We start from the raw sequence: 24,773 nt of genomic DNA on the forward strand, positions 1-24,773 counted from the left end.
ACCTCTCTACTAGGTTGTGTATTCCTACGTCTGGTTTTGTGAGTGACAGGGCAGGGGAATTCCAGGAGAGAGGCTGAGTCACCCAGTGGTAAATAGAGAGATCTGCATCCAGATGGGAGGGAGGAGTTGCACCTGAACCTTGAATAGGGCTGTGCCTGCCTTCCACAATGCTTGCTCCACCTCCTTGAGAGTGGCTGATGTCTCTGCCCTGCACACTGAAAGAAGAGAAGGAGTCCTGTAAACAAAGTGCTCCAGGACTGTACTTGCCTTCCACAACAGGGTGAGCAGGGGTTATTTTAGGAGTGTAATCCCCTTATCCTGGCTAGAGGAGAGGGTCCCTATTTGTCACAATTACCTACCTGTGCCAACTAGAGACCCCCAAATCTAACAGTATGGAGATGTCAAGGTCTCTCCAGGAGATACAGACACTTGTCAGGGGTACAACCTCAAAACAACCGCCCATTGGAAACAACCATAGGCCAGTCAAGTGACCGTCTTTAGTGAATAATTTTGAGATTATGAAATTCCAATTATAAATATCCATCATTTTGTGACTGCAAACTTAAAACTACACCTAACCAAGTTGCCACCCCAAAAGGAAGGGCAAGGTATTGTAAGGCACTCCTTGTGTAATCCTTTGTACATGAAGGACTGCAAAGAGGCTAACAAGCTACTGCGTAATGTCCTAAAGACCAAAAGTGCAATAACTGTGCGCGAAGCTAGGACCAACTAAAAGAAAGAATTATCCAAAGCTGAAGGGAGTTGGGAAGAGACACATTGGAATGACTAGATCCATGCAGCTAAATCTAAAGACACTACCACATTTTGGAAAATAGTCACACATGAAAGCAAAGATGCATACACTCTTAAGGAGCAATATCTGAACCTAGGTACCAGGCCCGACATTTCTCTGATCTATACTCTGAACCCACGAAGTCTTCCCAAAATTTGCAATGGCCCCTGAACACCAACTTAAACAATGGAATAGAATGTGCAGCTCATTTTAGTTTAGAAGAAACAAGGGGGGCCCTCAATGACATTAGGCAGGGAAAAGCATCAGGTCCTTCCAAAATCCAGTGGGACTTACGTATGAGCACCCTATGTCAACCTAATTTGTAATGCAGTGGCCTTTGGAGCCCCAGTCTCCCTAACATGAAGAGGGGCCGAAATAGTCCCAATATCCAACAACCATTTGCAATGCAATCGTTCTTGAATTTGGGAAAGTGATAAATGTTTTTTTTGTCTGCAGTGGAGTGATTATTTTGAAAACGAGAGTTAGAGTTAATGGCGTTTTAAATGTAAATATTTTTTACTTATGTGTTGTGGTGTGGATGTATGTGGTATGCAGTGGCATTATGTGGATAGTAATTATGTGGTATTTAGTGTATTGGAATTGTGTGGAGTGGGATTGTGTGTTATGGAGGGTAATTATGTGGTATGGTATTTTGTGTTGTGGAGTGTTATGTAGTGGAGTATAATTATGTTGCATGCTGTTGAATTGTGTGGTGTGATCTCCTGCATGACACACAATCAGGGTTCCGCGCGGGATTCAGCACAGAAACCGCGCTAATAGAGGTGGCGGATTCAGTCAGGATGGAGTTGGATTCAGGAGCATCAGCTATGCTGGTGTTCCTGGATCTCTCTGAAGCATTTGATACAGTGGACATCCTGGCCCAGCGCCTTCAGGATTTGGGGATTGAGGACACAGCCCTGCGGTGGCTTAAATCTTTCCTCTCTGGACGTACGCAGAGGGTGGCGCTTCAACCCCATCAGTCCAAATGCAAGCTTCTATGGTGTGGGGTCCCTCAAGGGTCAGTCCTGAACCCACTGCTTTTTAACATTTATTTGGTGCCATTATTTTCAGTGATTGCCAACTGGGGAGTGAAGGCGATCTCGTGCGCCGACGACACCCAGCTGGTATTTCCTTTTATAGATCTGTCAAGTGCCTCTTTCCTGAATTTTAAGAGTTGCTTAAAAGACATAGCGCAATGGATGAATAACAACAAACTCAAGTTGAATGCCGAAAAAACTGAGGTGTTGTTCTTCGGTAACAACAAACCTCCCTCCGCGGACCTTTGGTGGCCAGAGGAAATGGGTTGTCCCCCCGCCCCGCAGGATGCGCAAAAAACCTGGGCGTAAAATGGCAGACGGATCTATCTCTCTCGGGCCAAATTCAGCAAGTGACAGGCACTTGCTTTGGTAGTCTGAAGAATCTGCGCAAAGTCTTGCACCTTTTCGCAGAAAACTACCATCGCTCAGTGGTTCATCCTACAGTGACCTCCCACCTGGATTACGCGAATGCCCTTTATCTAGGACTTCCAGCGTATCAGATAAAGAAACTGCAGTTGGTCCAAAATGCGGCTGCTACATTGCTCAAACATGTCCCATTCAAGCAACATATCCCTCCACACTTCGAAGAATGACATTGGCTGCCGGTCACCAACAGAATAAAGTTCAAGGCCCTTACCTTAGCTTTTCTGGCATTCCATGGATCCTGCCCCAATTATCTGAAACAGAGGCTTGGTGCGTTCAAACAGCCTCGCTCCCAGAACCTGCTATGCATCCCCCGAGTTAGGAAAACTCGATTGGGGGGCCGATCCTTTACGGTCAGAGCTGCCATGCTTTGGAATACTCTGCCCAACGCCATTCGACAAATCACCTCTGAAACTATTTTCAGGAAATCAATTAAAACTTGGTTTATTAATCTGGATTAACCTGCTGGACCTTTCTGCTGCTAGCAGGTCATCCTGCATGCCACCTGTTGTTGTAACGCCCGGACACCTCCTAGGAGGTAGCTGTTCGCGCTTTACAAATTACACTATTATTATTATTATTCTTATCTAGAATTATGTGGTATGGATTGTATGTATGTGTGTTATGTATTTGTGTTGTTGATTTGTATTATGTGGTTACTTGTTGAATTATGTGGTGTGGAATGGGAACGTGCTGAGTTGATTTTTGTGGAACTATGTGGCGCTGAGTGAAAATCTGTTGATTGGAATTATGTGGCATTGTGTGGAGTGTGTTTCTATGTATTGTTGCTATGTGGTATAAATTGGTTTTATATGAGGTGTATTTATGTGAGAGAGATAAGCTGGGTGAAGAAAGAGGGTGAAGAGATACAAGAGGAGAGAGGGTGAGAGAAAAGAGACAGGAGGAGGGGAAGTGACATGCCCAGTGCTTCCTTGGGGAAGGGCCCGTTCTTGACTGAGTGAAGCTCACAAGTTACAGCCCGACTTTATTTTAACTGCGTTCTAAGTCCAGTGAGGGAGATGGAAAGAAAGCAGTGCATGAATAAAAGACAACACTACATGAGATATATTGATGCACCCAAAAAAGATTCTCAGTCCAATGACTGGAATGCTTTGAACCTACGCCTCAAGGGAACACAAGACTACCTCTGATCACCTGGTTCTTAAAAACTTACCCCCACATGCATCAAGCATTTTTGTAGTCGCAAACGGTGCGATTCCTTAAAATCGGCCGTTTGCGAATGCAAAAGTGCTTTTTGGGATGCATGAAGCAATTTTAGAATTCGTAACATGTTTGCGAGTTCTAAAATTGCGGGTGCTTTTAAGAAGTCGCAGATGTGCGATTTCTTAAAAGCAATGCATCATTAAATTTAAAACTGTAAAATCGCAATTAGGGTGCCAAATTTACCGAGTGGTTGAACCACTCGGTAAATTTGGAAAAAGTGTTTAAAAAGCTGAAAATGTTTTTTTTTCAACATTCATGTTTCACACACACATGTCCTTAGGACATGTGTGTGTGAAACATGATGCGAAAAATACATTTCAGGGGTGCATGGGGGGGTCCTTTGGACCCCCCCCTGCACCCATGAAATTTTCTAAGTGCCACTCGCAATTTGCATTGACTCCTATGGGCCTTTTGGCCCATAGGAATCAATGGGAATTGCGAAAATTAACTTAAGAATTCGGTATTTATTTGGGATTCGGTAAAAATTGCGATTTTTACCGAATCACAAATGAATACCGAAAATAATGATGCATAGCAATTTGCACTTATTAATTTGCGATTCCTTATTTTTCGCAAATTAAGAAGTGCAAAATGTCACAATGATGCATGTGGGGGTAAGCCCCTCAAACTGTCAACTGACTGCATTTTAATCCTCTCAAAGGGGAGAGAAATGTCCGCTAGAGATGTAGGGGCATATTACCAACCAATAGAGATAATTTTTGTCTCTAACTTGTTTAGAGACAAAAATGATCGCCGCAAATCGGCGATTTTTATCGCAGATAAACCTTGCTATTAGCAAGGTTTATCGCAAATGCGATAAAAAACGGCCGCAATGCATGAATATCGCTGAAAAGTCAGCGATATTCATGCATTATCGAGCAAATGCTCTTAGCCATGTTATCCACCTCCCATTGGATAACATGGCTAAGAACTGCTCCTGGGCAAGTGTTAGCTTTTGGAGATATTCGCGCTTAGCGCGAATATCTCCAAAAGTTGGTAATATGAGATAGCGATGTTAGCGACTGTTTTCAGTCGCTAACATCTTGGCACGCCCACTTTGCATGTCATTAGTGATAAATATCACTGACATGCAAAGCGGGGCCCAAGATGGTCACTATCTCCTATTAGCTGTCGCTAACTGGTGTTAGCGACAGCTTGGTAATAGGGAGATAATTTTATCTCCGCTTTCTTGGCTTTTAAAGCCAAAAAAGCGGAGATAAAGCCCCTTGATAATATGCCCCGTAATTCTCTAGTTCAGTCGATCATATTGTCCTATATTCTTTAGACTCCTTACGAAATGAATAAACAATTAAATAAATGCCTCAGGTACTAATAATTAAATATTTGTATCTTTTATCAACAAACTGCAAAAATGTTTGTAAGGTTAACTTTAAATGCAGTGCTAGAATTAGCAAAGTACCTGTGAACTAATAAAAACGTGCTTATTTTCTAAAGAAGATTGCTTTGACTGATAGCAGCGCTGTAAACTGTGGGGTGCTGTGACCCAATTTACATGCAGCATGACTTTTTATAAAATAAAAAAACACAGCAAAGTATATGATTAGCATTTGCATGAATAACTCTTACCCGCCATGGACTGCCCACGCTCTGCCAAATTATGAGCCAGTTAATGAACGCACAGGAAAGAAACAAAGGACCTTAAATGTGTGTATTTTGCCGTAATTTAATCCAGGGTTATGGGAACGAGGCAAGCAGTTGCAAAGAAGGTATTACACTGGCTACCGCTGGAATGCAGCTGTCACTGAGGATCTTGTATATGATTTCCTTCTAAATTGTCAGCCGAGCATGAGCACTGCTTCCTCTCAGGCTGCCGTTTGCTGCTGTCCCGTATAGTGACTCCGGTGACCTCCACCATGATTGCAGCTCTGCATGGGTGCTGTTAGCACTAGAACAGTGGCAGCCACGTCTGTACATACGTGCTTCTGAAAAATGCTAGCTCCTCCTTTTAGAGCCGAAAAAACAAAATAATAAGTTTACAAAATGATGCACCCCTCCCGCTCATAATGTGATAAGGCCCCCACATGCAGGATTTGGGGCCCCTAAATGATTGACTCTCCAGCGTTCAAACCAGTGGTAGAAGTGGGCGTGATCGGAAGGGCACGGCGTGCCCCTACTTAAAAAAATTATTTCAGTCCGTTCCCCTACTTCTTTCTTTCAAAAAATCGTCCTGGGACGGCAAAAATAGTCCTACCTAATAATAACTTTTTCATTCAGCTTCCAGGGGCTGCTCGCACTTCCCTGTTGAACTCCAAAGGCTGCAGCAGCCCCTCCCTGACCTCGCACAGACTGCAGGCAGGCCCATTGTCCTTCCGATTAACCCCTTTCGAATGGCAATGCGCCCGCCATCTGCCTTTGACGATGGTGTGCCGATCTTGTGTGGATCTGGAGCTTGAGGGATGGTGTTCTGGGAGACAAATCCCCCTCCTTTGAGCGTCCTGGTGTGAAGACCTTTTCCCTTCTAGGATACTGCATCATCAGGGAATTGAAATCGATCGTTTTTTAGGATATAATATGTCTTCTGTAAAAACCTCTAGTCCAGATCCTCCAAATATACCACAGTTTACAAAGTGCCCTTATTGTCTGATTGTTCAAGTTTACAAAAAAAACTCTAACACGATGCTCGCTAGGTGTTAACGCAGTCCTGTGGAAGACGCACATGCAGGGAATTTGTGGTATAACGAGTTTTCTTGTTTGCCATGAGGTCAGAGTTAGTAATGACAGAGGAGCTTTCCCCAAACAGAGTACTCTGGGGAACTTGCCCCCTTGTGTAATTTGTCCATGTTGTACACAGAGTGAACAGGGCAGGAACAGTGACGGGACAGAAGAGGCGACAGAAAAGGCGAGGTAATTGGGCAGGAGAGGTGACCGGGCAGAAGTAGTAACGGGCAGGAGAAGTGACAGCGTAGGAGAAGTGACGGGGCAGGAGAAGTGACGGGGCAGGAGAAGTGACGGGTCAGGAGCAGTGATGGGACAGGAGAGGCCACGTGAAAGAAGAGGTGATGGGGCAGGAGGAGTGATGGGGCAGGAGCGGTGATTAGGCATGAGCAGGAGTGGTAACTGGGCAGGAGCAGTGAACAGATAGGGGCAGTGAACGGATAGGAGCAGTGAACAGGGCAGGAGAAGTGATGGGGCAGGAGAAGTGATGTGGCAGGAGCGGTGAATGGGTAGGAGAGGCGACAGGGCAGGAGAGGCGACCAGCAGGAGAGGCGACCGGGCAGGAGAGGCGACCGGGCATGAGAGGTGACCGGGCAGGAGAGGTGACCGGGCAGGAGAGGTGACTGGGCAGAAGCAGTAATTAGGCATGAGCAGGAGCAGTCACGGGGCAGGAACGGTGAACAGGGCAGGAGAAGTGACGGGGCAGGAGAAGTGACAGGGCAGGAGAAGGGAAAATTGACGAGGCAGGAGCGTTGATCGTACATGAGCAGGAGTACTGACTGGACAGGAGTACTGACTGGACAGGAGTACTGACGGGGCAGGAGCAGTGACGGGGCAGGAGCAGTTACGGGGCAGGAGCAGTGACGGGGCATGAGAAGTGACGGGCAGGAGAAGTGACGGGGCAGGAGAAGTGACGGGGCAGGAGAGGTGAGGGGCAGGAGAAGTGATTAGGCATGAGTAGGAGCAGATAACGAGCAGGAGCAGATAACGGGCAGGATTAGTGAACGGGCCGGAGTAGTGAACGGGCAGTGAACGGGCAGGAGTAGTGAACGGGCAGGGGCATGAGTAGTGAACAGGCAGGAGCAGTGATGGGGCAGGAACAGTGAATGGGAAGCAGCAGTGACGGGGCCGGGGAAATGACAGTGAAGGAGCGGTGATGGGGTAGGAGAAGTGACTTGTACTTATGTTCCTTACCTATTTATTTATATAATATTGCATGACATCCCTGATGTGTCGGCAAAGCATACCTGTTGCCCTGAATTTTTGTCCTGAATTTTGACCTCCTGTCCTGAATTTTTGTTGTGAATTTTGACCCCTTGTCCTGAACTTTTACACTCCCCATTCTGAATTTGGCCCATACCAGTTGCCCACCCTACTCTGCAGTGCCCACGACCTCCTCCCCCATCCCTTCTATCTAGGGGCCTGCAAAGCAACACTGAAAGGCCCATCAGACAACTGTGAATTAACTGGTGACACAACAGAGCAGACTGTTGACAATGCAATATCGGCCCTTGATTAACAGTGGATTCCAGAACAAGGAGTGTAAAATCCTCTGTGTAGAGGATGCTGTAGTGCAGGGAGGCACACAAACGAGTTTATTTTAACAAACTGACTACACTGAACGGGGTACCTGTGCACCCTAAACTTGAAACACAGTGATCCATGACATTTATATCCAATAAGCATACATATCTGCAGTACTGCATTGAAAAAGGTAACAATGCCAGACTGGCCGTTCCAGGCATCAGGCGTTTCCCAGGGCGACTGGAAGGGTAGGGGGCCAGTTTAGTATGGGGGGGGGCGGTTTTGTACAAGTGCAGGAGTTTTAAAAACACTGCAAAGTTCTTTGTATATTCAGCAAGTTTCGGTCAACAATACAAGTGCCAAGATAACTTTGGTGATCAATGTACCTGCTGGAGAGAGATGGGAGCATGGTTTGTCTAGTGGCTGTTTTATTCACCTAAGGTAGCGCAGAAGGGTAATATGCCTGCTGGAAAGAACGTGTACCATGCATATCAAAGAGCAATATTTTATGTGCATAGTTCAGTGGGTACTGCTTTGTGTTCCCTTCCCGAATGAAAGGACACTTGAATACATATGGCCTGGCAGTTCGGGTTGGGCTGGTCCCATTGGGTGCAGGACCAAGACTGATTTGCATATGGCTGGGTCCAAACTGGAATGGCATGGTGAGCAAAAAAACGATGGATTTAGGCCCAGATCTCTGTACTGGGGTGAATGTATGACATTGTTCTGCATTCTGTCCATGAGTTGTTCTTTTTGCAATATTATGATTGAGCAGCAAGCTGGCTGACATGAATATTAAGGAGCCTTTGTGGGTTTCCATGAGTCTAGATTCTTCTGACAGTCCCTTTCTCTTCTGAGCCCTGCTTAACACATGTGTACAGGAGGAGCCCTGTATTCATGTCCTAAATGTTTGAGACAAAAAATACTCATGGATTTCTGAACAATGAGAGTAAAAGCATTAAGGGAGCATGTTGTTCCTGCTTATATTTCACACGCTTTACATAAACCTGTATTCCCTATGAGTGTTTGCTTTTTCCTGAATAAAACCTCAAACATGTTTATCCATTGTTTGAATTGAATAACGTTATAAGCTGTAACTGGTCAGTGAAATGCTAAATGTACTAAAAATGGTATGTTTTGCTATTTCTAGCCACGCCCCTGACTCCGCCCACTGATCCAATCTTTGGCTATTCCCGCCCCTTGATGCTCCACCCACAGTTCTCCTACTTTTTTTCCCCCACTTCGACCACTGGTGCAAACTGTGTGTGCAATAACAAAAGGGCATTTGATCAAACTTATCTGCACGTTGTTGCCGTGCCGTTTTCATTAGGTGATTTACAATTTATTTATTTATTCCAGCATGTGTCACAGAGGTTGTTTGATTGTTAAAAAAAAAAGAAACACTTGTTCTTAACAACTACGATTCCTCTCCGTTCTTGGCCTTTTCCCATCATGTCTGGTTTTGGATGAAAACTACATCCTGAGAGCCTATCAAGTAGGGTTCAGGACACACATCAGCACAGCCGATCAGGAATTTAGGCTCTTATGTATTTTGTGGGAAATACATTATTCTAATGGAAGGGCACATCTATGTTGCATTGTTGATTTAAAGGTGGCTTTCAACCTCGTCTCAAGGGGTCTTTTATGGGTGATATTAAAAGCCAAGGTCTACCTGATGATCTTTTAATCCAGATAATCAGATTGCATCAGGACAACTACACCGAAGCCCACTGGGGCCCAGTTGGCTAACTTATAGAATCCATTCTAATGGAAAGAGGAGTGAGACAGGGATGCATGCTCGCATCCACCCTGTTCCCATTCTATGCTAATGCGTCATTGACCGCCTGAAGGTGTGTAGCCATGATTCTCCAAAACTTTGTAGGGCCCAGTTCCTGCATTACATTTTGCAGATGATACCATTTTGGTGTCACAGACATCGAAGGGCCTGCAAAAACAACTTGATAGTTTTAATGAGTATTGCACTGTTTAGGGCCTAGAAATCAACTCTAGCAAGACTAAATACATGGCCAATAGACTCCAGAAGACCTCCAAAAAAACATTAGTCTGGGAGCAAAAACTAGAGTACGTAACAAATGGTAATATTTGGGTGTAATGCTTGATTCTAGGCTTTTATGGCTCCCACTTATAAACGAAGCTAAAGCTGTCCTCACCCTTAGTTCAATGGCTATCATTAAAAACCACCAAGCCGCTACATCCAAAGCGATTTCTCTGACCCTCGAGGTCTATAAGTTTAAAGCCCAAGCAGCAGCTGTATATGAGGCTGAGTTATGGGAGTGTAGATAACCGCAATCAGCGTACATTAAGTGAGAACAAGTTTATAAGGAGGTTACTCGGTCTCCCCACATCTACATCGTTGATAGCGCATATAGCTGTCCTGAGACCTATGCTCTATTGATAAGACTATGGGCTTTGACGGAATTGGTACATTATAGAGAGGGACCAAAGGAATTCTTGGAACTTGATAGACTCACCAGTTTCCCTTGGTTTTTTGCCATGTCCAGACCTAGTTTGGAAAATTTGGCCTTTCCTCCTTTTGGGCTAATCTTCAAACATTAACATTAAACTTAAAAAAAAACCAACTGAAGCAGATATATTAGGAGAACATTCTGAACTCTCTCCATCAAGTCCCAAGATTAGGCAGGTTGACCATACAATTCTTCATTGTTAAGCTGAACCCAGGCTTTGAAGAGTACCTGGATGCTCTCCAACCTTACTTGGTAAAAACGCTGTACCTGAAATTTCATTTTGAAACTCTCCAAATCACAGCTTATACAGCAAGGTGGGAATTGTATGACAATGCTGATGAAGAATCTATTTGCACTCAATGTACCTTGCACGCTACTGAAAATCTTACACATATTTAATTCTTCTGCTCAGCATTCACCAAGCTCAGAAGGACATGGACTTGCCCAATTTGCCGCAATATGGGGTTCAGGAAACACTTAGACGCACTGAGAGTTTTAAAATATGACACAACCCGGCATATAGTTTTTAGGTCTTGCCTAGGCAGCGTTTGCGCTGTCTCGTTGAGACATGCAGTATTTACTATGGCGTGAAAACTTTCTGGAAGCTCCGCCCACTCTCCGTCCATCTTTTCGATTAGCTTACATCCTAAATGCTGCCTTCTGATTGTTTTTAGGCTTCTTAGTCCCTCCTCCTGATGGCCATCTTGTCATTTGTATCCTTCCCTGGCTATTGGCGCCTTTACTCAAGCACTATTTTTGCACTGTGTCCCACCCTGCCCCTCCCACAGTACATCGCTTCTCACCCCATCACTCCCTCCACTCCAGTTCGTACCTTCTTAAATGCCCGCACTCCCATTCATAATGCAATACGTCTTGCGTAAATGCGAGTCATATTGCATTGCAAATGCTTGTTTTAAAGTAGTGCGCAGCTACAAGCACACCACTCTGTGAGCGGGAGCCCACCCCGCATTGTGGTTGAGCAGGAGCCCACCCCTCATTCTGTGTTCCTTGAGGCGAGAGCCCACCCCATAGTTGTGCTTAGTTAATGGTGGGTGCCTACCCCGCACCTTGGAGCCAGAGAAAGCAGCGCGACCCGGAAGTCAGTCGCCCGTGCCTGGTTGTAGGTGGGGTTGTGCTGAAGCATGCGCAGTCATTTAAATTTTTACGGCAGCATTCCAGGGGCTTGTGTCACTATTAATGTATGCTGGCCTCTTTCTATTTCCTTTTTCCTGAACAGGAAGTTCTGCCATGTATTGGAAGCTGCGCCTGCAAAGCGACTGCAGTGAAACCTGGCAGAATGAGACTGGTGGAGCTAGAGCAAGCTAGCAAATGGCCCGACAGCTCCTAAAGGCCCCCGATGGCCCTCCTTGTGAGCCCGCCGCTGTGACTGCCCTGAATGAAGCCCAAGCCGGAAAATGCATGCAGCACTGGGGCAGCCCCAGTGGGGACGATCAATGGACTGGTGGAGCAGGAGACATTAGGTGAGCCGGGAATAGCAGTGCTGCTGCCCTCCAATCTGCGCGCCCTCCCTCCGGATGTGGTTCAACTGTGGGCCTAAGCTTGACCATGAAGGGGATGGTAGACAACACTGTGCTGGGCCCTCACACCTGATCTAGCCCTATTCTGGTGTTTCCTCTGCACTTCTAGCTTGGTGGGGCTATTGCAGGAGCTTCACCCACAGGTGGGGAGTACGGGGTGAAATCGGACCCAGGACCTTACCGCTGCTTGTGGTACTACATGGCCATTAGATGTGGCACCTACTAGTAACACTAAGACGAGAGGACATGGAGCCCTGGTTCCCTCCCTCTTACCTGGATGCATGCCCACGGAGGTGACTGCCTTGATCGCTGCCCAGGCCGGCGGAGCAGGGGCACGGCACTGGCCGGATCATCTTGTGTGTCGGAGCTGCCTCAGACAGAGGTAGTACATGCGGTTAATGTGAGGCCCACAACAACACAAACTGCTGCCTGATCACACTGCAATATCCTAAGAGCTGAAAGTAGAGAGGCAGTCTCTTTCCCACCTGCGCACCCCAAACTCCCTGGCGCAAACCCAGATGTTAGCCCGCTTATCCAAAAACCTGGCTACAGAGTGCATATGTTTCTTTTATGTTTCTTTTGGAATGCCCCCTACAGCCTGACTGTACTAGAAACTTTAAGGCGCTATTGGTTAGTGCACATGGTTTTGTTATTCAAGCTAACTTACCATACCAAGTATACAGTTAGTTCTACATTTTAGCATTGCCTGTCTTGGAAGACACATGCAAAGCAATTTACTTTTTTAAATTTTCATCTCGTAATTACTTACTCCTTGGTGGCACCGCTACTGGCCCCCAGCTGCAGGCAATATGCTGCATGGCTAAATACTTATTAGGCCCCAAGAGCGAGACCAGTTGCATTGCAAATGCTTGTTAGTTTAAGCAGATATATGTTAGCAGTAGTATTTCCATAAAATTAGAGGGGATTGAATTTTTAACTGTTATGGTTTTTTTAAACAATGTTTTTTTTCTTTTAACAGCTTGAATTTTACAGAAAGAAGGATTGTTTGTGAATGCAATTTATTGACATCCTTGGATTTGCTTTGTGCGAAGTACAAGCTGTATATGCGGATTTAATGGTTTTTAACTGTAATGAAAGCTACTTGGCTTGACTTTCAGAGTATTTTTGCTCTTGAACACCCATTCCGGACCTTGTAGACATTTACTCTAATGAAAACATATATGCAAGTAAATAATTTACAAATGTAAACGTATGTGCAAATAACTATCAAAATACAGCTTGTTTTTGTCTAACAGTATACAATTATCGGACACGAGTCACGACAGTAATAAGTCATGTTGTGCCTAAAAAATACAATCCTAACACTCCAAGTATATTTATACTCAGTGAGCAATGTTGACCTAAGGTCCAGAAATTAGCATACATTAACAAGGTCCTGCTTTGTGTAACAAAGCCCAGTGGGAAAGATTAGGAGCATAAGGTACTTTAATATTTATGGATATGTTTATATATCTAAATGTAGTGTGCCTAGCAGAGAGGAAAATTCGATGTCTTGTAAGCTTAGCTGAGAAATAATGTATTCAGAGAGTGGTGTATTCAGATAAAGGACCCGAGTTTCCTCTTATGCACTCGGTTTAATGTGCCAACCTTTAGGTTGGTAAGAAAACAAAACATGACATTAACATTACATTCCTCTCATCTGAAATTCTACTCTTTCTCTGAATGTTTTCAAATGTCTCATCAACATTGTTTAAATGACATTAAACCACAATTGCTTCTGCATTACATTTAATCTCCTACAGAGTCCAATAGATTTACGTTTATTTGTTATAGTTATTTTATTGCATAGCCCTGGTGCTGCCTGATTAACTTCTGACTGTGTGTTAGCTATCAGCAAGCTGCTCCCCATTTACTTGTAGTGTAGTATTCAGGAAAGAAAGTGTCTCACTTACAATTTATAGGCAGATTTGAAATACTTCTTGAAGCTAGCATTTATTTGAGCAGGCAGCAACAAGTTTGTTTGCTCCCAGTTAGCTGTAGTTGTCTAGAGGGAACCAAAAACAATCATGGCAACATGCATTAAATAAGCCTGCTTCCTAAAATGGGATTGAGGCAGATCTCCCCTGAAAGAAAATGATAGAAAAAAAAATCAAATTGCATACTATAGCACTGTTTTTATTTAAAAAAGTGCAAAAATAAAAAAAAGTAGCTAAAAGGAAAAAAGGGTCTGTGGACAGTCTGGAGCAGATCTTATTAAATATTGTAATACTTCAGTGTCTGCTAAGGTACATAGCAGCAATATGTCCTTTAAGAAGTTCATGTATGTGTAAAGCCGCTGCGCACCATATTTGAAGACTAAACAGAATGCAAAGGAGACATAGGCTTGTGCCATTGAAGATGCAGCGCCATCACTTCTCAATTCTGTGCCAGGTCATAAGTCCCACCACTGTGAATCCTGTGCAGATGTCAGTCAAGAGTCCTTCAAAATGTTTGTGGAGCAGGTATATGTGTGGAATATATGATGGTATAACGCAAACAATTACAACGCATGCTTTTACAATGTGGTTTATACATCACAACTACCATTGCATCGCATGATTTTACAACGCATGCTGTTACAACCCATTTTTAAAAAACGACCATTATAACGCCTTCCATTACAAAACATACCATTACAACACATACCATTACAACGCATAATTCTTTTAGGGCAACAGTAGGGTAAGTGTTGGATAGTGTACGGCTAAAAATTACTATTCCCAGTCCAGTGAGTGCAACAGTAGGGTAACTGTTGGATAGTGTAGGGGTAAAAATTACTATTCCCATTCCAGTGAGGGCAACAGTAGGGAAAGTGTTGAATAGTGTAGGTGCAAACATTACTATTCCTATCTACCCCAAAATCCATACCCACCCTAAAACAAAAAAAATCTCTAATACATACCTTATAATGCGTTGTAATGGCATGCGTTGTAGTGACATGTGTTGTAATGGCATGCAATGTAAAGGCAGTTGTGTAGTAACAGCTGTGTTGTAACAGCAGTACGATGTAATGACTGCGTTGTAATGGATGTTTCCAAAATGAGAGTGCTGCTCAGAAAACCGGGTCAGTGATGCTCAATCAGGCCTATGCTACTCAATGTGACAGGAGCCACTCACTGGGCCTGTAGGCTGCTCTTGCTGCCAGGGATACTGATCAGCAAGTGATGAAGGTTACTTATGGTACATGCTTGGACCTCCCAGATTAGTAGCATCCATTAGGTTCCAGTTTCTTCACTGCACCCAGAATGAAAAGAATTACCCATATGTGTAAAACAAATCTGATTGGCTAGGAGTTATAGCAAGGTAAAGCCCCACTGTCATACAAGAAGCATTGCGGCCTCAGCACGTGAAGCACAATGGCTTGCCGTACTCGCATTTCTCTGGTATGCAAAGCACCATTACCCACTGCCAATGCAGCCATTCACAGTGCCCGGAATTGCACCATCATCCTGACTGACTCCACACTGGCCCCATGTGTACAGCACCACCATCATTCAGGAAGCCAAAACCCCAATACAACCACCATGCAACCACCCTCATTAGCACCCTTTCTTTCCCCCAGCCCCCAGTCTCACAGAGGACTGAACTATAGGTGGTAGTGGGACCTAGCTGCAAGCACTTGGAGCTCCATGCCCCATCCAACAAGTTTAACCAGTGCTTGCTGCTCGGTTTGCTATTGTTACCAATCCTTCCAGTTCTTCTTTCTCTGGTCCACACTGTTTTGTTCTCACTGGGAGGCTACCTGGGCCTCCTGCTCAGACAACCCGCATGTGAAATCTTCTGTGCAGGAGGACATTTAAATGTGCTGTAGCACAATTAACAGATTGCCTCAACGTGCTAGATGCTATGCATGTGAGCCTATGCAGACGACAGACTCAGGGCCCATGTGAAACTGCATGTGTGTCTCAGAATGTGTGGTGACTGCATTTGGGTGAAGCATGCTTGTATATAACGCTGTATTAACGTTTGTCTGCATATTATTGGCCTGTGTTAGATTCATTACGTGGGTGGGACCAATTGAGTGTGTTGTACATTGGCGGGACTCGGTGTGTGGCTATGAAGTGTGAGATTCTGTCACTGCGAGACTACAGGCCTCTGTAAAACGCTGCCTGTTTTAAGGTGTCTAACACTCTGTGTTCATGTGTGAGTAAAATTCACTGACTGCAGTACACATTTGCCTTTATGATACTCCCATGGAGGAAATCCTGTCTTTGTCCTCCTCTTTGCCTGTGTAAGATGGCCTGCCTCATTGGGAGTCTCTCTGTGCTTGACTCAGCTTTTCTGAGACTTGTTGTCAATGCAAGATTGCCTCGTGTGATACTCATTCTCTGCCTGGGATTCACTGTGGGACTTGGGGCCTTTAATTCACAGACTGTGCCTGTGTCACACTCTTCTAATATAAGCCTGTGAGAAGTTTGTGTTGTGTGTATAAGAGTTTGTGTGTGTTAGAGAGACAGTGTGTGGGTGGGTGTTTGTGTGTCTGCCTGTGTCAGCGTGTGTACTTGCCAGTCTATCTGGGAGAAGACCACATTATGGAATGAGTAAAATGTGCCTTCACCGTGCAGCTTTCAAAGGTGCTTGTAAAAAGTACACCTAAAAATGGAAATTAAAGAAAAAACACCACCCTCTAACGATTCACAGTTGTTGTTATAAATCCGTACTTTTGCATTTAACACTGCACTGTGTGCATGTGTATGCACAAATATATGCAGTAGCCTAAAAGAATAAGGGCCTCATTACGAGTTCGGAAGACCTTAGGACCGCTGAACCCATGGTGGATATGCGTCGGCAGTTGTGGAGCAGCGCACCAGTCGCCCGACCGCCTTGTTATAAGTACAGGGATCTGATAGTTTAAGGTCCTCGGTAACTGCCAAGGAACCACCTTCTCTGGTGGTGGCATCATGGTCTGGGGCAGCAATATACTTGCCAGTGTCGCTGTGGCACTGCCAAGCATATCGTGAGTTTCCCCACAGTCCCCCTTTTCATAGTGGTGAGCCCGCCATGAAAAGGCTGGCTGTGGGGAAAGAAAGTGGTCCCCTGTTGCCTCTGTACACTGGTATGCATGCAGGGGGCACATGGTGATTCCCCCTGTGTGCATGCACACCTGTTCCTGAACAGCCTGGAGTAAACTGTCCATACCATGCAGGAACTTGCTTTGACGTTCCCATTGCGGTGCTTGTTTCTAAGGCACCGCTGTGAGAATGCCAAAGGAAGTTGACTTGGTGTTGTCAGAATGGGGCAGTGGTGTCCCACCCCGCTTCCACACCACCAAAGTCATAATCAGGCCCTAAGTATCAGGGCACAAAGTATTTACTCAGAAGTCCACTGGCAGTGCTACTGAAGGTCAGGGAACAAAATACCAAGGCTTTATAGTGTTGAACCCACCTCGCGCTTCTTTTATTCACCACCAGACACTCCCTGCATCTTTATCTTAGCCCTTCAGCCAGCCGTGGCTCATGCAGGTAAGAGCGGTGGGGCTGGGTGGGTATGGATTTCGACAGATGACAACAAGGGCTTCTTAAGTAAATAATTAATTTTCCCCTGTCGTTGTCTGGCGATATCCCTCCCCCCGGCCCACCCCTCTTACCTACACGGACCACGTCTGCCTTCAGGTTCTTTTTCATCCCTGCTGTCACCGTTTGTCACTCTTTTTCCCTCTTTCTCTTCCTCCTACTTCCCCCTTGTTATGTTTTTCACTCAATGAAGCCCTGTACATCTGTCAGGATATATGTAATCAGATTGGCAGCCATGCCATGACCTTCACATTGTTGAACCCAGTCTTCAAAATGTCCGTTCCCACCACACAGACCTGGAAGATTTACTCCAGTCCTAGTAATTTGGGATTTAGAGCCAGGTAGAGGTCACTGCGGGTCGATTTAATGGCTGTGTTCATGTAAAGGTTTTGTCGATGTGAAGGTCTATCACTGTAATGGTTGTCGCTGTGACGGGTAGCCCTGTCTAATTCTAATTCATGTCCTACAGCATCCACCCCCGTGAAACACAAACCCACGAAGTACTTAAATGAATAAGTAAGGTGCTACCAGTGGGAACAGCAGTGTGGGCCTGTTTATCAGGGTAGCTCGTACTCCGCTATTTGTTTAGAAAAGATTCCTAATTATCAACACCAATTAAGAAGCCATGTTATGCCAATGCTGTAGGGAGCGACCACACACGAGAGGGTGAGTCACTCTGTTGTGTTCTACTGATCATGAATTTAGTCGCAAGGACGCCGCTTGAGTGAGCCACAACCTTGCCCTACTGTGTATGTTTTTCTGCCTTTGAAGCACATGACGTATTTTTCATTCAAGGCATTTTCTAGAAAAGCAAATACTTGTGTTATTAATTGATAAGAGGTGTGCCTAGTAATCAGTAGCAAATCTCTTCGGATTGACCCAACCTTAAACAAAGGGGCATATTTACTACATTTTAGCGCCATGTTTGTGTCACAAAAGTGATGCAATCGATGCTAAATCTTTTTTACTAATTTGCTTTCCAGCGTAGCACTGCTTTGCATTACCTAGTGCCAAGGGGACATATCATGGGTAGTGCGTGGGCGTTCCCATGCAGCCACACAAGACTTCTGACGCTGAGTCCTATTTACTTGAAAAAGTAGATAAGGTTTAGCATCAGGAAATATCGTCACTTCAACCAGGCACTATCATGAAGCCATGCTTTCATTTCTCCTTTCTTTTCCGACTTTGCTCTTGTGATGCACTGTACAAAACACATGTAAGGTAGGAAAAGTTGTTAGGTTATTCTAAGCATAGTATTTTTTACTGGAAGGGTATCCTTCCACAGGCCCGGACTGGCCGTTGCGGGCACCGGGCAATCCCCCGGTGCGTCGCAAGGGTGGGTGCCGGTTTTGGGCCCTGGGGGCCGTTTTTGTTACAGGGCCGTTTTTGCAGCACAGCTGCAAAATCAGCCCTGTAACAAAATCGGCCGAAAACCGGCCCCGGCAAAGAGCTCGGTTGCACCCCCAGGGGGCCGGCCGAGCACTTTGCCAGGGCCGGTTTTGGCTCTCAGTCGGCCTGTCCTTCCAGTACAAAACCAATGCTAGTCTCCTGTACACACCCATGCACATTGCTGCACTAGGGAGAAGGGTGGAGAGTGTCATATTTCTGTAAATATGGCACTCTCCTGCTCTCTCCTTCTCGCGCAGTTTAGAATTTGCACCTGTTGCACTGCATGATTATCTAGTAAATCTGGGCCTAAATGTGAATCCAATATTTTAGCTGTACCGTTCATTGATAGTTGCATACCTCTGTTTCTATGATATTGTTTAAAAGTCATCACTTCTGACGCATGCATAGGACATGAAACATGATTCCCTGCACTATTTTTAGATTCACCCACAAATCACCCACCTGATAACAAAAAATGAACTAGTGCATGAACAATTTTGCCCTGACCGTTGCACCACTATCCGGACTGTACAACCGAAGCTAAATGTCACTTTGTATTGTTTTGCCAATGCACATTTCGTGTTTGCTTTACCCAGTGGTGCAGACACTTGTCAATAAATCCACCAGTGCCATACATGTAATTAGCAAATGTTGGTTCTTCGTACAAATTGGCTCAGCATCAGTGCTCTCAGTAACAACTATTAGTTGCTTAATCATATTTCTTATTTTTACTATCAGAAACTGGTTATTAGAAGCATGCTTTTGATAGATAAAATTCAGTTTACTGTTTGATCATCCAATTAATAGATATCCATTACTCAATTTTTAATGAGAACTAACTACGTTTGCCAGTCTATCAAGAACATATAAGATGTCACATGTTTGAAGTCAATTACCATATATTCAAGAAGCTACATTTTGTTCTGGATAAAATACAAAGAAGGTCTGACTTGTCTACTTTCATAACCCAATACCCAATCCATTTCCTAATTTAAACAATAAAATAAGGTATGTGTCTAAAACAGCATACCATCCAATCTCTTGTATTCCAGAATCCTAATAACAAAAATATTGTATCCAGACAACCAGAGTGTCATGAAGATAAGTTTATATAAGTAAGTATAGATTTACTATGCTGGGTACCTTTTTGTTTTTTTAAGTAACTATATAGAGGTTAATATAGATTTACTATTCCTAAACCCACGCCTCAAACCTTGAAGATCCCTATATGTAGTCAAGGTACATAGATATGGAGTTAGAAAAAGTAAATCTGTACTTATATCTGCACACCATCGTAATGTTGTAAACAGGCGACATTCTGGTTATGATATTTTTCTAAAAATATATTTATAACTCAATACTCTCGTAGTCACCAGTCAATCGGTATTAACATTTCACATTTACCTGTAGATAAGGACTTCGTCATCGGAGCAGTTGTACTGTAGTTGATACATCTTAACCTTCGGGGCAGATTTGCTCACTGACCATTTGACCAATGCTGAGGTAGTTGATATTTCTGACACCGCAACGGCTCTCTCTGGTGCAGTTTTCACCTCCCCGCGGTTGGAACGAGTCGAGCTGGTGATGTCAGAAAGCCGTGATTTGGGTGGAGCTGTTCGGCCAGTTCCATTGCTGAGGTGTGGGAGCTGTATTATCGACAGCTCAATGTTTGCGGTTGACTCTCCAGCTGCATTGTCGGCAATGCATGTGAATGTACCATAATCCTTAGAAGTTGTTATGAGGATATCCAGAGTGCCATTGTCGTAGATGATTGTTCTCGAAGAATTGGCAATGATTTGATCATCTGGGGCCACCCAATGTATGACCGGAGCAGGATCACCAATGGCTTTGCACTTTAGTGAGGCCGTTTGCCCTTCGAGCACCAGCAGTCTATGAGTGTGTTGTGTAATAAGAGGGGGTTCACACACAAACTCCCCCTCTTGAACATGCCAAAAGTATTTGCCTTTCAGAGGGGGGGGAGAAGCACATGTTTCCATATCATCCTCCCTTTCCAACCTTCGTAACCAAACAAGCTCACAGTTGCAATGTAGTGGGTTGCCACCAAAGCTAAGTGAGAGGGGAGGTGAAAAAGGGGTGGTTTCAATCTCATACAGTTGTGATCTTGAAAATATTGAATCTGGGGGCAGCTTTTTAAGTCTGTTAGAAGTTAAATCCAATCTGGCCAGTTTGTTCAGATCTGTAAATGTGCCTTCTGTGATAAAACTAATAAGATTGTGATCCAAGCTGAGCTGATGCAGGTTTACCATCTTCCTGACAGCTTCCCAGGGAATGCCCCCCAGATTGTTATAGGATAGGTCCAAATCTTCTAGAGTAGGTACAAAATCCTCAAAGGCCTCATCCGCGATGCTGCCTAGCTGGTTATTGTTCATGATCAAGTGCTGCAGATTTAAAAGACCCTTAAAGATGTCATCCCCAAGGCTCATCATCCGGTTGCTGTCCAAGTGCAAAGATCGTAAGCTCTCCAGATCTATAAAAGAATATGGCTGGATATAGCTGATCGTATTCCTGGATAGGGTCAGGTCCACTAGCCCGGTCATGTTGGCAAAATCTTGCCTGCTGATGTTTATAATAAAATTTCCCCCAAGCCTCAGTTCCACTGTCCTTCGGTCTATGTCTACAGGAACAAAGAGGAGGCCCTTTGACGGACACAGCGTTCCCAGCGACTCCGACAGGTTTTGACAGACGCAGTATTTTGGGCACGCGTTGATCACAGCTGCCATTCCAAACACCAGGATACCGCAGAGCAATTTTTCCATCGTAAATCAGGCAATGGCACCTGAAACAAAGTAAACACAACCCATGCTTTTATCTTATGCATTTACAGGCAAATGTATACTTTTTTAAAATGACAATTCACATTGTTTGTTTATTGGGTGTTGTTTATAAGGATTTCTACATCAAACAAAAACATAGTAATGGAAAGTATTCATTATTCATTTCGTAAAATGATAGGGCACCATTCCTGTCACTCATTGAGAGTCCACCACTAATAAAATGTTAACAAACACGGTCATTGATGACGGAGTTAGAGATAAAAGTTTAACCTCCAGTTTGAAACATCTTACAGAGACATCCTTATACATGGAACACGTTCACACGGATTTGGTTGGCAAAAGGCAGATCGCGCCGTTCAACTCCTTTACCCGGCACTGCAGTGCAGAACTTGTTACCCTCCAAACCAAATCACCGGCACTCACTCACTCACTCACTCACTCACTCACTCACGCTTCGTCGCTTGCAGCTGGTACAAAATCAGGCCGCCAGACTCATCTTTCATCAACCCAGACACCACCATGTCTGTCCCCTTCTTAAAAGCCTCCATTGGCTCCCAGTGTCCAAACGCTGTGAATTTAAATTAGGTTGTATCATCTTTAAAGGACTGGCTGGCTTTGATCCAGCTTTTATCTCATCCCTGCTTCACTGCTATTTTCCCCCTCGTAACCTTCGCTCCTCCCACCTGGCTCTCCTCACAACCCCTATTTTCTTTCGTAAGAAACATGGAGCCCTTAGATTCTCCTTTCTCGCCCCCTCCCGCTGGAATTCACTTCCTGCTGAATATAGATTAATTACGTCCTACCCCCACTTCAGATCCCGGCTGAAAACTCTACTGTTTAGCCAGAGTTATGAGTAATGCACTTTCTGCCCATTCATCCTCACTGCTGGTTTTTCTGTCTCTTCTCCGCTCACAGCGCCATGAAACCGCTTGGTGTAAGTGCGCTTTAAAAATAATTTTAACATAACATAACATAACAACTCACTCACTCACTCACTCATCACTAACTTACTCACTCACTCACTCATATCAGAGAATGGTCGAACAACCATTCGTTATGAAAACTTAGAAATCGCTGACCTAAGTCTGACTGGAGAGACAAGCGGCTAAGTAATTTGTAAATGCAGCACTGTTAGAAATGGGATTTCTGGTTGGCTAAGACTTGCACCAAAGCCTGGCAGAAACCACCAATCTAGTCAGGGCAAGGGAGTTACACGCCAAAGATAACCCCTGCTCACCCCCTTGGTAGCTTGGCACGAGCAGTCAGGCTCATCCCGGTGGCTATGTGTAAAGCATTTGCGCACGCACACAGCAACAACATCCCAGGCACACTACAAAAGGACCTCCACACAAGGTTATATCAAAATAACCTTTGTATTCTCATAACACATTAGAATAGTAATCACACAATATACACTGTGCCAACTGGCACTGAGCAATATTTACACGGGATTATATACACATAACAGGGCCACATGGACCACTGTCAGAACCATTACATAGCAAACTTAGTAAAAGTAAAACAGATCATAAGCGTGCAACCAGTAACCACTGGTAATTACTGTACTTAGTAGCATCTGCTTGTAACATAAACCACATTATGCACAGTATCACATCGACAGGGCCCTCCAGCAGGGAGGCAGACCCATGGCGGTCCCTCCTGGGCACCACCAGCAGCAAGCCCCCTCTGTCAGGATCCAAAAGTAGACCACATTATGGAGTCACATCCCCTTCTTTTATATAGCATTTCCCTTTGTTTAAAGGTGCATGGTTTGGCGGAATCAGATACAACTGGTTAAGGGGAGCTTTGGAGCACTTTGTTGTGCTCCGCTCCTCTCTACATAGTCAGTTGGGGGCTAGGTGCTCAGACGCACCACAGGGGGCGGAGCCAGCATTGTGGAGGGAAGGCACAGCCCTATTCAGGTCCCAGGTGCAACTCCTCCCTCCCATCTACTTGCAGATCTCCCTATTCACCACTGGGCAGACCCATCTTGGCTCCTGGAGCCACCCACATCATCCAGTACCTGTCAATCACAAGCCAGACATCCAATTCGCATCAGGCAGGCAGACACACAGTACACAGAAATGCCAACTTCTAAAAGTGGCATTTCTCCACCAGTCACCATAAATCTGTGCACACCATTGCGCAGCATTTATTCTCATGAGTTCGTACATACTAAACTCGCCCCTGCACTCCTCTCATATCAGGAACTACCAGGGACACACATGCATTCCTATGGGAGGGCAGGCCCATCTCACCACACATACACAGAGAGCGCATGCACTTTACACTGGGCCACAGTGCTAAAGTGCGCAGAGGCCTAAAATCACCAACACCAGGTTACTGAAACAGGCTAGGAGAACACAAAAAGTTACGGGGTGAACCTGCCAAAAGGGCCAAATCCAACAAACACCATATAGCCAATGCCTAAAATAGCTTAACCAACACTCCATAAGCATCTTACCTAAATGCACAAAAAGATTTACAGCCTATGGTGAAGAGAATGTGTTTTTAAGGAAGTTGACCTGATAGATCTCCTTCTAATGTCTGCTATTAAAGGTAAAGGAACACGACGCATCTGTGGATAAGATTGTCACAAAATTTATGGGTGGCATTTCATCAAATAATTACGGTAACAGAAGAGACTGAACCCTGTAAGCCCCTGCTGACATCACAGGGAGTGACCTTATACAATCTTTTACAGAGAAAGGGGGATATTATTCATTTCCATCTTTAGTGAATACACACGAATGGAGCATGCTAATAAACACTGGATCATAGAAACTCCCTAGAACCACCCAGTATACTAGCAAAAACTACAGGCTTACTTTCCGTTAAAATAGCAGGAGCCGGATTACAAGACTGAGCACAAATGTTTGGTGTAGAAATAATTGGTTTTCAAACCTTTTTGCACCATACAAAGGAGCATGTGATAAGGATGACACAATGGCCAAGTGAAATGATTCCGAAATTGAGAAATCACGTGTGGTGTGGTGAAATGCATTTTTTCTGGCGAATGTTTGGCATCTTTTTACAAATACTCAAAGGAAAGTTTGTAATGGGTGAGATACCCCGAATCCAAAAGTTCCAGTACCTACTGGTACCAAAGGTATTGGTTCTTCCAGGTGCAGGAACACTCATGTCGTACATTCATGCAAAACTGGTTGTGTGGTCCTGAAATTGTAAGACTGCTGTTTAATAGAGCAACTCAAAAGAACTGTTTGGTGTACAAAGTGTGCCTGTGCAGAGACATTTTGCACACCATTTCTTGAAAAGAGTTCACACATACAATTACCACACTGCACAAACATTTGCACACATCAAATATTCTAATGCCAGCAGTCCCTTTAGTTAACTTAGACTGACTTTAAAACA

The 24,773-nt window shown here is 44.6% G+C and overlaps 1 protein-coding gene across 1 annotated transcript in view; it reads right to left on the reverse strand.

Moving 5' to 3' along the window:
* Positions 1-24,773, reverse strand: part of LRFN2 (leucine rich repeat and fibronectin type III domain containing 2) — a 1,621,598-nt gene that overhangs the window by 311,382 nt on the left and 1,285,443 nt on the right. The window contains exon 7 of the mRNA XM_078647494.1: positions 20,008-21,400. Within this exon, the coding sequence (XP_078503620.1) occupies positions 20,008-21,380 (1,373 nt within the window). The 5' untranslated portion in view covers positions 21,381-21,400. The remainder of the gene's footprint in view (positions 1-20,007; positions 21,401-24,773) is intronic.

Source organism: Lissotriton helveticus, chromosome 6 (assembly GCF_964261635.1).
Source record: "Lissotriton helveticus chromosome 6, aLisHel1.1, whole genome shotgun sequence".
Classification (NCBI taxonomy): Eukaryota; Metazoa; Chordata; class Amphibia; order Caudata; family Salamandridae; genus Lissotriton; species Lissotriton helveticus.